Genomic DNA, 15,183 nt, shown 5'->3' with positions numbered 1-15,183 from the left:
CTCCCCCATTAACTCCTGCCTGGCTTACCTTGTTCTGGACTTCCGTGTTCTTGGGGGGTCTTGCAAGCTGCTGCCATGCGGAGAATGACGTTGCTGTCGGAATTCCCATTGCTCCAACTTCGAGCTGATCTGATTGATTTTTATTTGGCAGTGGTGGGTGTTGAGGGGAATTAGTTTGGTCAATGCAGCTTGAAGTTTGATGCCGTGTCGTTGGCAATCACGGCTGCAGTTCAGAACTAATTCTGCTTCTGACTGTGTGCACTCCAGCAGGGCAATCTCTGCATTAACTGAATGCTTTAAACCCCTTGGCTTCAGTGGAAGAAAGCTTCAATTAAAGTTAATGGTTTTTCTGGGTGAGGGCAAAGGACTCACTGATGGGCGTGCACCGTATTAGAATGGGTACAGTAATACAGTATGTTCTTGGACTAGTAATCCAGATGTTTGGCCCTAGTGCTAATGTTTAATTCAATAAAACCAGTTGTAGTTTTGCTTTATTCCCTCCCTCTCCCAATTCTCTCCTCACTTGGCGATGTTGACTCCTTGCCAAGATACAGTTCATTCTCCAGTACTTTGCCCAAATTGCCATGATTCATATTCTATTTCTATTTCTTCTTCAGCTATAAGAATGTGTGCATGTTGTAAAGTCACTGTACAGTTTAAGCAGTACTTACAGGAGAATACATTGGCTGTTAGTAAAGCTAAGCTGGGTATCAAACCTTTGGAGGCCATGGTATTTTGTCTGGGTCAGGAGCATAGTGAGGGTCTTGTCTTCAAAGAGAGGTGATCTGACAGATTTGGGTCATTTGCCCAATGTGGGCCAACCAAACAGAAGCAAAGCCTTGTCGACTTTGGCTCAGTGGTAGCAATGTTATCGGTAGGTATGGGTTCAAGCTCCGCTCTAAGGACTTGAGCACATAATTTGAGCTGATCCTTCAGTGCAGTACTGAGGGATTGCTGCACTGTCAGAGCTGCCGTCATTCAGATGTAACATTTTAACGAGGCCCCAACCTTGATCTGGGCTCCCCCACCAGGGGAAATAGTTTCACTCTATCTAGCCTATCGAATCCCTCTACCATTTGAAACACCACGATTAGATCACCCCTCAACCTTCTAAACTCAAGGGAATGCAAGCCAAGTTTATGCAGCGTCCTTCTAATTTAACCCTTTAAAACCTGCATCGGTGCATTAGCACTGACTGCGCCTCTTCTGCCACCATGGTGTGCCTAGACTATGTTAATCATCTCCTCGAGATAGTATCTGTCGTTTTGAAAAAAATAATCATATTTCATTGTGATAAGGTTGCTGCTTTACAAAGAAGACTATTTCATTCAGCATGTGTGAATAAAGTAATGTGTTGCATATTTTATTTATACACTGGTTGTCAAATTCATCAATGAATTGATGCTTTTCTCCCCTCCTTCTGCAGAAACTGGAGCACAGAGAGGTTTTAGTGGGCTTGCTGTTCTTGGTCTTCCCATTCATTCCCGCCAGCAACCTCTTTTTCAGAGTGGGGTTCGTGGTGGCGGAGCGGGTGCTGTACATGCCCAGGTAAGGACCATCCGATGAGGTGTTGACACGCTCCATGTAATGGGCCATAAGGGAAGCAGGCCTGCCGTTACTCAATGCCTCTTGTGAGTAACTTGTGCGGGACTCGAGCTGTCCAGAGAGGGAGTGGGATTACCCAAACCTTGTCATCTTATTTCCACATTAGACAACGCAATGGCAGGAGTGTTTGGCGAGAGATTCACAGCAACGGCGGGGCGGGGGTTGCGGGGGGGGGATTTCTAGAGCTGTTTAAGAGGAACTGCAGCATTTGGCTTACAATGACTTTCATCTGTTTTGTAAGCCCCAGGATGATGAATTGTGCTGATTACTGAATGTCAGTGTGACCCCCATGAAGTTGGTAGAAGGTGACGGTGGGGCATATGGAGTTGGATCACAGATCAGCCATGATCTCATTGAATGGTGGAACTGGCTCGAGGGGCTAAATGGCCTACTCCTGTTCCTACGTTCCTACATTATAAAGGAGGTGAATTCCATGACTCCGCTGGTGCCCGGCACTCAATTCTTTGTGGTTCCTCACAGCAGAGGTTGGAGGCATAGGAACAGGAGGAGTCCATTCAGCCCCTCGATCCCGGAATTCCAGGTTGATTTCAAAGTTATCTAGGTTCCCTTTCATTGTGTCTTTATAATGCTTGAACTGTCCCTTACGATAACGTCTGCCCTCTTGCAGCTTGGAGTAGTCATCTGCAGTCATCCAACGTCATTCAGAAGGTCTTGGCTAAGAAGCCCTATTAGCCGTGCAACAGAGACCAGCCACACAGGTCCAGTAAAAGGAAGGACATAATTCTGAGGTCACAGGCCTCCCTCTGAGCGCCACTAGTGCCTTTAGTTAACATGGTTTCAAGACCATTGTCTGGCCTAATGGTTATAGAATCATAGAATAATGCAGCACAGAAAGAGGCCTGTGCTTGTGCTGGCTCTGTGAAAGAGCTCTCCACCAGTCCCACTTCCCTGCTCTTTCCCCATAGCCCTGTACATTTATCCTTTTCAAGTATGTATCAAATTCTCTTTTGAAAGTTACTAATGAATCTGCTTCCACCTCCCTTTCAAGCAATGCATTCCAGGTCATAACAACTTCCTGCGTATAAAAAATATCCTCCTCTTCCCTCTTAATTATCTTAAATTTGTGTCTTCTGGTTATCGAACCTCCTGCCGCTGGAAACAATTTCTTCCTATCTACTCTACCAAAACCCCATATAATTTTGAACAACTCTATTGCATCTCCCCTTAACCTTCTCTGCTCTAAAGAGAACAATCCCAGCTTCTCTAGTCTCTCTACATAATTGAAATCCCTCATCCCTGGTACTATTTTAGTAAATCTCCTCTGCTCCCTCTCCAAGGCTTTGACATCCTTCCTAAAGTGTGGTGCCCAGAATTGGACACAATACTCCAGCTGTGGCCTAACCCGAGATTTATAAATCTTTGACTTTGCTGTTTCACTGAAGTCTCCATGCTTCTAATGGTGAATGATGCTTGAGCACCTGGCAGAATGACCCTTCCTGTCTCTCCTGACTTCTTTTTACCCATACAGGACGGTTGGAGAAAAGGCCACTTTTCATCCTTCAAACTTGCCCGAAATCTTGCCCATTATCTCCCCCCTCCCCACCCCCCCCCTCCCGCCAATCCTGGTACAGGTCTTGATGGCTGGTGCACCTTCTCCCCTGCAGCCGAGAGGGTGGATAGGCAAAGTCTGGCAGACTGCACCCGTGACGTTCTTCAGTTAGCTGCCATAAGGTACATGGCAGTTCTCTAAACTTAAGCCCACAAACCCGCACTGTTGCTATGGTTACGGCTGGCCTGCTGTTGGGTTATGACATTATATGTGCTAACTCCATTATCCTGAAGTGACTGTTTAACTGGTTTGACAGCCACAACCTGCCAAATGTTGAATTATTGATCAGTAGAAGGTTGGGACAGTAATTTAATGGCAGTACATAGCAATCCAATTGTACTTTGCATGTTCCCAGGCTTGGAGTACTATGCTTTTATCAAACACCTTTTGAAAGTCCGTGTACATAACACCAACTACACTGCCCTCATCCCTCCTCTCTGTTACCTCATCAAATCTCAATCAAGTTAGTCAAACACGATTTGCCCTTAACAAATCCATGCTGGCTTTCCTTTATTAGTCCATACTTGTCCAAGTGACTGTTAATTTTCTACCAAATTATTGTTTTTGTAAGCTTCCCCACCACCGACGTTAAACTGACTGGCCTATAATTGTCAGGTTTGTCCTTCTCCCCCTTTATGAACAAGGGTGTAACATTTGCAATCCTCCAGTCCTCTGGCATCATCCCTGTATCTAAGAAGGATTGGAAGATAAGTCATCCGGACCGGGTGATTTATCCACTTTAAGTACTGCCAGCCTATCTAGTACCTCCTCTCTCTATTCTTATCCCGACAACCTCCTTATTTACTGTAGCTTTGGCAAAGTCCTCTTCCTTGGTAAACACCGATGCAAAGTACTCCCATTCAATTCCCAGCAATCTTGGTGCCGATTTAGCAGCTCGGCATATTGGAACCCACTTGAGAGAGAGGGGGGAAGGATTTGCACAAGGCATTTACTTGTGTAGCAACCTTTTTGATATGAGACTGAATTTGAACCAAGGACCGCTGGTGAAAATCTAGCTGCTGGAACACAAATGTACAGAAATACTTCTACATACTGAGATGTCCTTTTTTCGGGGGCTTTAGAAAATTAAATATTCCCAGTAACACATGCAAGCTTTCAGATGCTCACCTGAGTGTTCGATTGCAGTACCTCAGTGTTTCATTGCAGACAGTGGACTGGTACGAGGTTTGCATTGCGCTGGACATTGCTGACTATGGGCTCTGCAGTGAATCTCAAGGGAACGGCAGTTGGCTAGACAATCTCAGACATTGGAGAGTCTGGACAACATAGCGTGACCCTGGGGAGTGAAACTCTTGCAATTATACAATCTGCTGTCACCTTTAGTATGTTAGTGCGGGGAGCACATTTGCATCCATTTTAAACCTTTGTATATTGTCCAGTGCAACAACAATTTGCATTTATATAGCGCCTTTAAAGTAGTAAAAGTCCCAAGGCGCTTCGCAGAGTCGTAAGTGGACTAAAATTGACAGAGAGACATTAGGACAGGTAAGAGGTAGGTTTTAAGGTGCGTTGTACAGGAAAAGATAGAGGTGGGGGAGGTTTAGGGAGGGAATTAGGGCCTAGATGGATGAAGGCTTGGCCGCCAATGGTGGGGTGAAGGAATTGGTGGATGCACAAGAAGGCCAGAGTTGGAGGAACTCCGAGTTGGAGGACGGTTGTAGAGCTGGGGAAGTTTTAGAGATAGAGAGGAGTGAGGCCAAGGAGTTATTTGAACACGAGGATGAGAATTTAAAAACTGACGCATTACTGGACCGGGAGCCAATGTAGATCGGTGAGTACAGGAGTGATGGGTGAACAGGATTTGGTGCGAGTTATAATACAGGCAACAGCGTTTTGGATGAGCTGAAGTTTATGAAGGGTGGAGGATGGGTGAGGGAAGAGCATTAGAATAGTTGAGTGTGGAATAGTAGATCTGCAGTGGTGATGTTCACGGGTAGCCCAAGATCTGGAGTACAGATTTTGATGTTTACTGTGACCCAGCTGTGATGATGATTCCCCAGCCAATATCATACTGCAGATTTACAGATTTCATGTGACTGACTTGGATAGAAATATTACACACTGATGATATGGAAAGCCTCAGTCCTCAAACCATCCAGGAACACTCCACAATACAATATTGTCGTCTTTATATCAAAGGTTATATAGGAAGGAAAGTCTTGAGGAATACTATGGTTGAATGTGTTAGCCTGACTCAGTGGTAGCATTCTCACCTCTTAGTCAGAAGGTCGTGGATTCCAGTTCCCATCCAGGACTTGACATGTAATCTAAGCTGACATTCCACTGCAGCACTGAGGAAGTGCTGTGGTTCCGATGAGACATTAAACTCAATACTGTACCTCAGCTGCCTGTTCAGGCGGATTTTTAAAGATTATCGGTCAGTTATCTCATTGCGGTTTGCAGGACCTTACTGAATGCAAACAAGTTGCTGCGCTTGCCTGCAGAACAAGTGACTGCATTCCAAAAGCAACTCATTGGATGTGAAATACTTTGGGAGGGTTTGAGGTCATAAAAGGTGCTATAAAAATGTAGGTTCTTTCTTACTTCCTCATTCTCGGTGAAATAATCGACTCCATCGAATTTTATGAGCCCATTCTGGTAAAAGTATTCTTGTTGCCATAGAACTCAGGTACACTCTTGCTCCCTGCTAGGCCACTCTGGTGATGTCACCAGCTGATGTTGCACCTTCCTGGGGTTCAGCAGCTTTTAAGCCGACGTGAAGTTGTGGCCTGGAGATTTTTGCAGTCAAGCTAGTCCGGGATGCAACTCGATAGTTCCTGTCGGTGACCATGCCAGAGTGGCCTAGTAGGGAGGTACACCAGACCTGGGGGCTCTCCACTGGTCTTGTTCCAAATCATGTCAAAATTATACTGAGCGTATTATGTTATCCCATAAAATGGATGTATACTTGGAACAAGAAACTCCTTCCCTGGACTTCTTTCCCCTTGAGCCCCCGAAGGCTGACAGTGTTGGCGGCTTGCCAGCTTCATTCCAGATCTCTATCACTTGCATATGTTCTGCAGCCAGTTTCCAATGGTTAATATTTTAATTGGATGGTAGCATTGAGCTGTTGAATATTTCTGTATGATTCAGTAATGGAAATGTTTTTTTTTCTTTCCCCTCCTCTCCTGAGGGAAGTGACTCATTCTGAGGTCCGATTTCACGGCTGGTGTGAGGCCTCTAGTAACTTGTCCATGTGGCCGTTGTCCATGTATGAGAACAGACATTGAGCTATTCTATTATAGTGGGGAGATATCTAAGTTGAACGCGCTTCTGTCCTCCGCCAACATCCACCTTCATGCTCTTCTAGCAGAATTCTCGGATGGCAATCGTGGGCGAGATTTCTGCCCAATTCTCCCCTCATTAACGAGGAGTACCGAGGCCAAATATAGTGACTCTTCGACAACCCCGGTTTTCACGTTCACTGTGATTCACTCTAGAAGATCTATTTTGTACATATGCAGAACATTTTTTGAATAAATACAAGCTTGGCTCTGTGTGACTTTGTACTCCGCAATGTTTGATGCATGAGTGCATGTGCTCCTGGGCTGTCTGCAGGATAGCTTGAAGTAGTTTGTTAGTCTTTCATAGACCATTACAGTATTTGCGTTCAATTATAGTTTAAATCCTTTCATGGCCTCGCCTCTGTCTATCTCTGTAGCCTCCTCCAGCCCTGCAACCCTCTCCAGTTCTTGCCTCTTGTGCATCCCCCACTCCCTTCGCCCCACCATTGGCTGCCGTGCATTCAGTTGTCTAGGCCCTATGCTCTGGAATTCCCTCCTTAATCCTCCCCGGCTCTCCACCATTCTGCCCTCCTTAAAACGCACCTTTTTTTATCAAGCTTTTCATCACCCCTTCTAATATCTAATTCTTTGACTTGTCATAAGAACATCGAAATAGGAGCAGGAGTAGGCCATTAGGCCCTTCGAGCCTGCTCCGCCATTCAGTAAGATCATAGCTGATCCTCTACCTCGATTCCACCTTCCCGCATTGTCCCCATATTCCTCAATTTCCTTAGTATACAAAAATCTATTGATCTCTATCTTGAATAGACTCAATGAGTGAGCCCCCACAACCTTCTGGGGTAGAGAGTTACAAAGATTCACCACCCTCTGAGTGAAGAAATTTCTCCTCATCTCAGTTCTGAAGGCCAACCCCCTTATTCTGAGACTGTGACCCCTAGTTCTAGACTCCCCAGCCAGATGAAATATCCTCCCAGCATCTACCCTGTCAAGCCCCTTAAGAATTTTATACGTTTCAATGAGATCACCTCTCATTCTTCTAAACTTTCGGGAATATAGGCCTAGTCTACTCATCTCTCCTCATAGTACATTCCCCCCCACCCCACCCCCATCCCAGGAATCAGTCTGGTGAACCTTTGTTGCACTCCCTCTATGGCAAGTATATCCTTCCTTAGGTAAGGAGACCAAAGCTGTCACAATACTCCAGGTGTGGTCTCACCAGGGCCCTATATAATTGCAGTAAGACTTCTTTACTCTTGTACTCCAATCCTTTTGTGATAAAGACCAACATACCATTTGCTTTCCTAATTGCTTGCTGTACCTGCGTTTAACTTTGTGTTTCGTGTACAAGGATACCCAGGTCTGTCTGAACACCAACATTTCCCAGTCTCTCACCATATAAAGAATATTCTGATTTTCTATTTTTCCTATATAAGTGGATAACTTCACATTTCTCCATGTTCTTTTCATCCATTTAAGTTTGATTACGATTACGTGAACCACCTTGGGTTGTTTTTCTACGTTAAAGGCACTATATAAATGCAAGTGGTTGTTGTAGGTCAAGCCACTTAAAATGTAATTGTTGTTGGAAATTGTGACATATTTGGGGGCCTTATTTTCCAGTATTTTCATGTGTCTTTTTCCCCCTTTTAACTTCAGTATGGGATACTGCATCCTCGTCGTCCATGGCTTGAACCGATTGTGTGGAGTTCTCAGTAAATGGGGAGCCAGCGTTGTCACCGTATCCACCTTGCTTGTCCTGGGACTGTTCTTCTGGAAGACCCTCAGACAGAACGAGGTGTGGCTGTCCAGGGAATCTCTATTCAGGTAAGAGCGGGCTGATCAGGCCTGACACTGTTAAAGAGCCAGTCGTGTACAGCATGTGGCCTGGAGCGCTCCACAAAAGAGTTGAGCACAGGGAAAATTGGCCTTTTTTGTATAGATGTACTTTTAAATAGAGAGGACGCTAATAAAGATGTGTTTTAAGCAGAGATTTTTTAACATAGGGGAAACGGTAGAAGTGAGATTTATGATGAAAAAGAGTGAACCTGCCCACAAACCCATTTAATCACTCGGGCCTTGATTGCCCTCCATGCAAAGATTCCCACTGGAAGTGTGTCGGGCGGGACTTCTGCCTGTTGGGGTGCCCCTACTTTCACCCAGCAGATCTTCCAGAGTTAGGCTAACTTGAATGCTGCCGGGACGATCCTGGTGGCATTTCTGTGGCTTCCCTGTTGCCTAACTCGGTTTGGGGGGGGCATGGCTGCAGCTCGTGTCACACTGTAGCGTAGAGGAAAATTTAGTTTCCTGCAGTTGGAAAGAGTGCTGGACAACCTTCTCCCCATCGCAAACCTCTTCTTGGTGTTCAAGTTCCGCGGTCACCTGTGGCAGAAAATTCCAGAAGTGGCAGCAGACATCAGGGAGACGGAAGAATGTTTGCCTGCACAATCACCGCTCCTGTCTGGCCCCAAAGTGTCCCAACCCAGGCGTTGTGCTTAGTTCTAGGAGTGAGATACAACCATAAAAAAAGAAAGTGGTATTTGTAAACCAAAAAGCGAGGTGACGGACTGTAACGTAACCCAGTCAGTGACGTGAAAGTTACGGGACAGAACGTGATTTCTTTCCTCCCGACCGTGAACTTATTTTGACGTTCACAACAGTAAGTAATTAAATAAGCGAATGAGGGCAAGCCGGCATTGGGGCAGTTGAGATGGAGGATCTGGAGGCAGTGACCTTCACACATGTCCTGCCGCAGAGCAGAAATCACCAGGGAGGAAGGAGTTCAAGGTCATGACGCAGACCACGGTGGGTCCCGATCCCGCTGCTGTCTCCATCCCGGCCTCTGAAATGAATTTCCCCTGATTGGGCCTGCCCAGCGCGTTTCTCAGCCAATTAGAGGAAGCAGGTCATTTGATGACGCATCATCAGCCGGTTTCCTTAAAGGGACCATGTCCAAATTTATTTTGACATCTGTGCTGTCAGGTAAACAGTCGTTGAGCCATTTCCACTGGTCGGTGAGGCACTAACAAGAGGGCATGAGTTTAAGATGATCACAAAAAGCATTATGAGGAAGCTTAGGGGCAAAAAAACGCCTTTACATGAAGGATGGTCAGATGGTGGAATTCTCTGCCATGAACCCTTGTTGAAACAGAGTCCATAAATTCTTTTAAAAGGGAATTAGACTGTTGCTTGAAAAAAAGTTAAAAGATATGGGAAGTGCGCAGGAGAGTGGGATTCGACCGAGTGGATCATGTGCAGAAAATCAGTGGCCAGATTTAATGGGCCTCACAGCCTGTTTCTGTGTTGGAACATTCTATAGTCAAGTAATGTTTTCCATTGAAAGCAAAACTGTAATTTTAACAAAGTAGTGCACACTTGAGTACGGCCTGTAGAGGTTCTTCCCTACAATTTTCTCCCTTTCTCACCTCTTCTGAAAAGCATTGGCTCCCTCAGCTCTTCATTTGAGCATTGCCAGAGTCAGCGGACTGTACGAGGCATTTCAGCTGATCCCAACCCTATCCTCGCCCGGTGTTCTCACAGACGCACGCACACACACACATATGCATTTCAAACAGGAATGGGCTCCTTGGCCATTTTTGTCCTCCCTAACCCACAGGAGCAGTGGCCAATTGCTGCATCTCAATCGCAGCCCCAACTGAGATCAGGTGACACAGCTCAAACTGGGGATTGAACCGTGGGACTTTCAAGGTCTGTATGCTTTGGGGACAGTGACTTCATCGCTGAAACATTGGGACGGCCCAGATGAATTTCTTTTCGGCAATGTTGGTCACACTGTGTATGCCTTTCATGTTCTTTCTCACTCACTCATCCCCAACCAGTTGGACTATGCCTCATGTCTTAAACATTGTGGTTGTGTCTTCCTCATAAAAAGGTGGAGGATCTGCAAGGATGACCCCATTCACTACCAAAACTGTCACTTGGTTATTATCTTGCTGTTGCCTTTTCCAGATAAGGCGCTTGACAAGGTGCAGACTCACTGGCCTAGAAATTGAGTTTTGGCTTAGCCAGGGCTTTAGCGCCGGAAGTTAGTGCCGGCGCTAAGTCCCCCTGCGCGCGCCAAAAATTCAGCAGGGCCGCGCCCAAACGGCTGCCGGCGCTACTGAAGGGTCTTTGCGGCGGTAAATCGGCGCTAACTGCCGTTTCGCGCCGCAATTCCGGCGCTGCGGCACCCGATGCGGTGCGGCAGGCTCGGGAAGTGCAGGCCTCCTCCCTCCCTTAAGGAGGAGCTGCCTGCACCCGATCGCGGCCCGCGAAAATCTTTTAAAAAATGAGCCCGGCACCTCGGACAAGTGCCGGGCTTGCTTCTGTTCCGGGGGGGGGGGGGGGGGGGGAAGTCCGGGGAGGGAGCTGCGGCCAGGCGGCCGGCGGGAAAGCGGCCGGCCGCCGCGGGGCCTTTAATGCGCCGGCGCAAAGACTCGTAAGACTCTGTTGCCAGAGTCTTAGTTGCGGCTGTCACGGGCGAGGCGGCCGCAACTGAATTTCGGCGCTGGGGCCCGTCGGCATGGCAACCGGGACGCTGCGCACACCGATGACGTCATCGGTGCCGGCGCAGCGCTACCGGTCTACCGCGGCGTAAGGGCCCCAGGCAATTTCGGCGCCGGCGCCAAGTGCAGCGCTAGGCCCTCTAGCGCCGCAAAATCGGCGCTAAGGGCACTCAATTTCTAGGCCACTGTGTCTATTGACATTGCAATAGTAATGTGTGGTGAGTGCAATAAAACAGGAAGTAGGGGAAGGGGAGAAGGGTGAAAAAGTGTCCAAGATGTTATCTTCAAACCTTAAGAAATATCTTTTTTTTTGTAAATTAATTTAAGGTGTTATATTATTGTAGGCACTTGTGCTAAGAGTCAAGTTTGTTGAATGATTTGGCATAGCCATTGATGTTATTGAACGTAATGAGGGTAATAAATGTGCTGCTTCCACTAAAACTCACGCTGAGCCTGTAATTCTGGTTGTTTTTCCCCTGTCTGTCTCAATAGATCTGGAGTTCAGACTTTGCCCCTTAATGCCAAGGTGCACTACAACTACGCCAACTTCCTGAAAGACCACGGTCGCCATGACGAAGCGGTTTATCATTACAAAACAGCTCTGAGGTAAGCAGCAAGGCCCGTGTTTCCCTTGCTCTATTTGCCTAACCCTCGGTCTTCAAACCTGAAACATTTCCTGGGACAAAAGGGCAATCTCCTGCTGAAGAGGCTTGGCTCAGTGTTCAAAGTCTGTCATGTAAAGTGACTTGCCTGGCCACAGTCCAACTCCTTTGTGCTTCCTGATGAAGGGCAGTATAAAAGTTACCATAGCTACACCTTTTTCTATTTAAGAATGAGGTGGCCTGGTGCCGTTTAGCAGATGCAGAGCAGCGTATTACTTACTCTGCCTTGTTTGCTGCTTTGTGTCCGGTTATCAAAAGAAGATTGGTTTTAAGTCTAGCATATGTGGCATACCAGACCAACTCGTTGTGTAACACAGGCCTGATTTCGGGTGGGGGGGTGGGGTGGGGGGCGGTGGAAAAAGAGAAAGAGAAGGCTTGGAGAAAAGACAGAGATCAAAACCTAGGAAAAAAGAGAAAGAACTTGAATTTCTATTGCACATTATCAAACCCTCAGGATGTCCAAAAGCACTTAGCAACCAATTAATTATTTTTGAAATGCAGTCGCTCTTGTTATGTAGGCCAAATGCTGCAGCCATTTTACGCACAGTACAGTCCTGCAAAACACCAATGGAGATGACTCATCAATTAATCTGTCTTTGGTGGTGTTGATGAAAGTGCTAGGAGAACAGGAGTGCTGTTCTTCGAATAGTGCCTCGGGATCTTATTTTCAGACACAAGGAAGCATACTGTTGCATACTGTTAGGTAATTGCAGTAATTATATAGAATTGCATAGGATGTGCAGCACAGAAACAGACCATTCGGCCCAACAGGTCCATGCCAGTGTTTATGCTCCACACAAGCCTCCTCCCAGCCTACTTCATCTAACCCCATCGACATATCCTTCTATTTCTTTCTCCTTCATATGTTTATCTAGCTTCCCCTTAAATGCATCTAAACTGTTCACCTCAACCTCTCCCTGTGATAGCGAATTCCACATTCTAACCACTCTCTGGGGAAAATAAGTTTCTCCTGAATTCCCTAATGGATGTATTAGTGACTATCTTATATTTATGGCCCCTAGTTTTGGACTTTCCCACAAATGGAAACATCTTTTCTACGTCTACCCTATCAAAACCTTTCATAATTTTAAAGACCTCTATCAGGTCACCGCTTGGTCTTCTCTTTTCTAGAGAAAAGAGCCCCAGCCTGTTCTATCTTTCCTGATAGGTATACCCTAGGTATAGTCAGGTAATGATACAGATTAAATGTACTTACAATGCCTAGACAACATGCCGTTAATCATACCTTTCCCATGACACCGTTGTGTAGCGACTGTCAATGGATTTACAGGACTAATATTTCTTCTTTTCCCTGTTGGGTTCTTCAATCTGTTTTCTGCCAGGTTGTACCCACGTCACGCCAGCGCACTGAACAATCTTGGCACATTGACCAAGGCCGTGTCGGAGGCGGAAGTCCATTACAGACAGGCCTTGAAATTGAACCCTCAGCATAACCGCGCGCTCTTCAATCTGGGGAACCTGCTGAAGTAAGTGCAAAAATTTGACGCATGCTCCTAAGAGTTTTTGGAATGTTGCTGTGACAAATTACGGGCCCACACTAAAATTTTGGCATCACTGGTCACTCCTGTAAGTGAACCTCATGTTCCTCACTAACCGACGAGTACCTTTAATGTCCAATTTCGAATTAAACAATAACGTAACCTAGGGGCTACTACATTAGGACCCCTCACTGTGTGATACTCGACGTGCTACCATGTATCTTTTGGAAGGCAGACTGAGACCAGGCCAATTGTGAAGCAACAGACTAGTTTATTTTACGTGACGAATATCAGTGAACACAATAGAGTTTTCAGTGAGATTCAGTCAATTTCCTATCGTTCCTCATACCATCAAAATACTAAAAATTCACAACTTTGCCCTTTGATACAGGTCAGACTCACTTTGCAAGTCAACAATTTCCATGCTAACTTGCACTAACCTTAGTAAGAAATCTCCAGGCCTCTGTTCAACTCCAAACTAAAAAAGACTTGCTTTATCTAGAGAGAGGGAGAAAGATGAAAGCATGTTCTTGAAGTTCTCCCTCAGCTCTCTCTGTGTCATGAATTGTGGCCTGCCCATACGCAATGCAAGTTTTGGAGAAAACCCATTGTGTGTGGCCCACTTCATGTTTGTGAAACGGGCTGGTGTCTACTTGCTACTGCAAGTCTTTGGGCTTGTGTGGGCGGACAATAGACTCGCAGCAGAAACAAGACTGGTTTCAGATGGTGCATCTTGGTGGTAAAGAAGTCTCCATTGATTTCTTTATATCTGTACCTTGTCCAGCTGTGTAACTGGAGCTGGTTTTCCATCTTCATCTATGGCCTAAGCATGTTTGAGCAGCCTCATTGAAGTTCAATGCGGCTAGTCAGTACAGGAAACTCTCTTTTTACCGGCACCTAAATAACCGGAAATCTCTCTTAACCGGCAAAATTCAGGAGTAGGTTCAGGTAAGTTTTACTTCATATTAGTGGCCATGTAACCGGGGTTCCTGGATCTGTGGCCGTGTAACTGGGGTTCCTGCAACAGGGACTCCTGGATCTGTGGCCATGTACGGGGCTCTCGTACCTTAGTAAGTATACCTCTCTGTAATCCGGACTTTTTGATCAACCGGCAGCACGCTGGTCCCGTCGGTGCTGGATAAAAAAGAACTTCCTGTACTAAGATTTTCACGACGAGTTCACTGAAGTTTGGTGTCTAAATCTTACTGTAACACTGCTGGTTCGACCCCACCCTCAACACAACATCACAAGTGTGGAACTGTTGGAGTTGTTTTATTTAATAGAGGTGTTCAAAATTATGAGGGATTCTGATAGAATAGGTAGGGAGAAACTGTTTCCACTGGCTGGTGGGTCAGTAACCAGAGGACACAGTTCAAAGGTAATTTGTAAAAGAGCTAGAGGGGAGATGAGGAGAATTTTTTTAATGCAGCGTTTGCTTATGATCTGGAATGCACTGCCTGAAAAGTTGGTGGAAGCGGATTCAATCGTAACTTTCAAAAGGGAATTGGATATGTACTTGAAAAGAAAAAAATTGCAGGGCCATGGGGAAAGAGCAGAGGGAGTGCGACTAATTGGAGAGCTCTTTCAAAGAGCTGGCACAGACACGACAGGACAAAATGCCTCCTTCTATGCTGTAGGATTCTATGCTGTAGGATTTTCACTGAGGCACACGTACCCAAGCATAGTGAGGTCTCGGGGTGTTGGGCAGTAGTTCTAATTGGAAAATTAAGGATATTTGTTAGCACAGATATTGCTGTTGTCGGCCTGTCGTGTTGCTAATTGAAAAGCTATTTTATGTCATGTAATTTAGATCTCACTAGTGTGTAACATATACTGGCACGAAGATGTGTTTCTGCCTCCCCACTTCAGTTCCCCTTCATAGTTGTGTTTGCGTTTTCTTGTTGACTGAATACAAATTGCCACATCTTATCGGCTTTCGAAGTGCAGTAGCCATGACAGAGGATATTCTGGAGTCTTTCTGTCAAATTCCATTGCTGGAGCGTAGGGAAGGGAAAATTGAATTGCTTCCACGGATACAGGGGAAAAAACGTATCAAGCTGCTCTCTCCACAGGTACACT

General features: G+C 46.0%; 1 protein-coding gene across 1 annotated transcript; it reads left to right on the top strand.

Annotated features, from left to right (window-relative positions):
- Window positions 1-357: 357 nt before the first annotated feature.
- Window positions 358-13,092, top strand: LOC147080951 (protein O-mannosyl-transferase TMTC1-like; the record flags this gene model as incomplete). The annotated part of the gene is made up of 4 exons (XM_085981008.1): window positions 358-1,548; window positions 8,098-8,265; window positions 11,436-11,549; window positions 12,949-13,092. Coding segments are annotated over exons 1-4 (434 nt in total), but the record flags the coding sequence as incomplete, so codon positions are not given.
- Window positions 13,093-15,183: the final 2,091 nt, after the last annotated feature.

This window comes from Somniosus microcephalus, unplaced genomic scaffold (genome assembly GCF_052327205.1).
Source record: "Somniosus microcephalus isolate GS21.2 unplaced genomic scaffold, FLI_Smic_1.0 scaffold943, whole genome shotgun sequence".
NCBI classification, from domain to species: domain Eukaryota; kingdom Metazoa; phylum Chordata; class Chondrichthyes; order Squaliformes; family Somniosidae; genus Somniosus; species Somniosus microcephalus.
The sequence above is the reverse complement of the archived record's forward strand: the minus strand, read 5'-3'. Positions and strand labels throughout refer to the sequence as shown.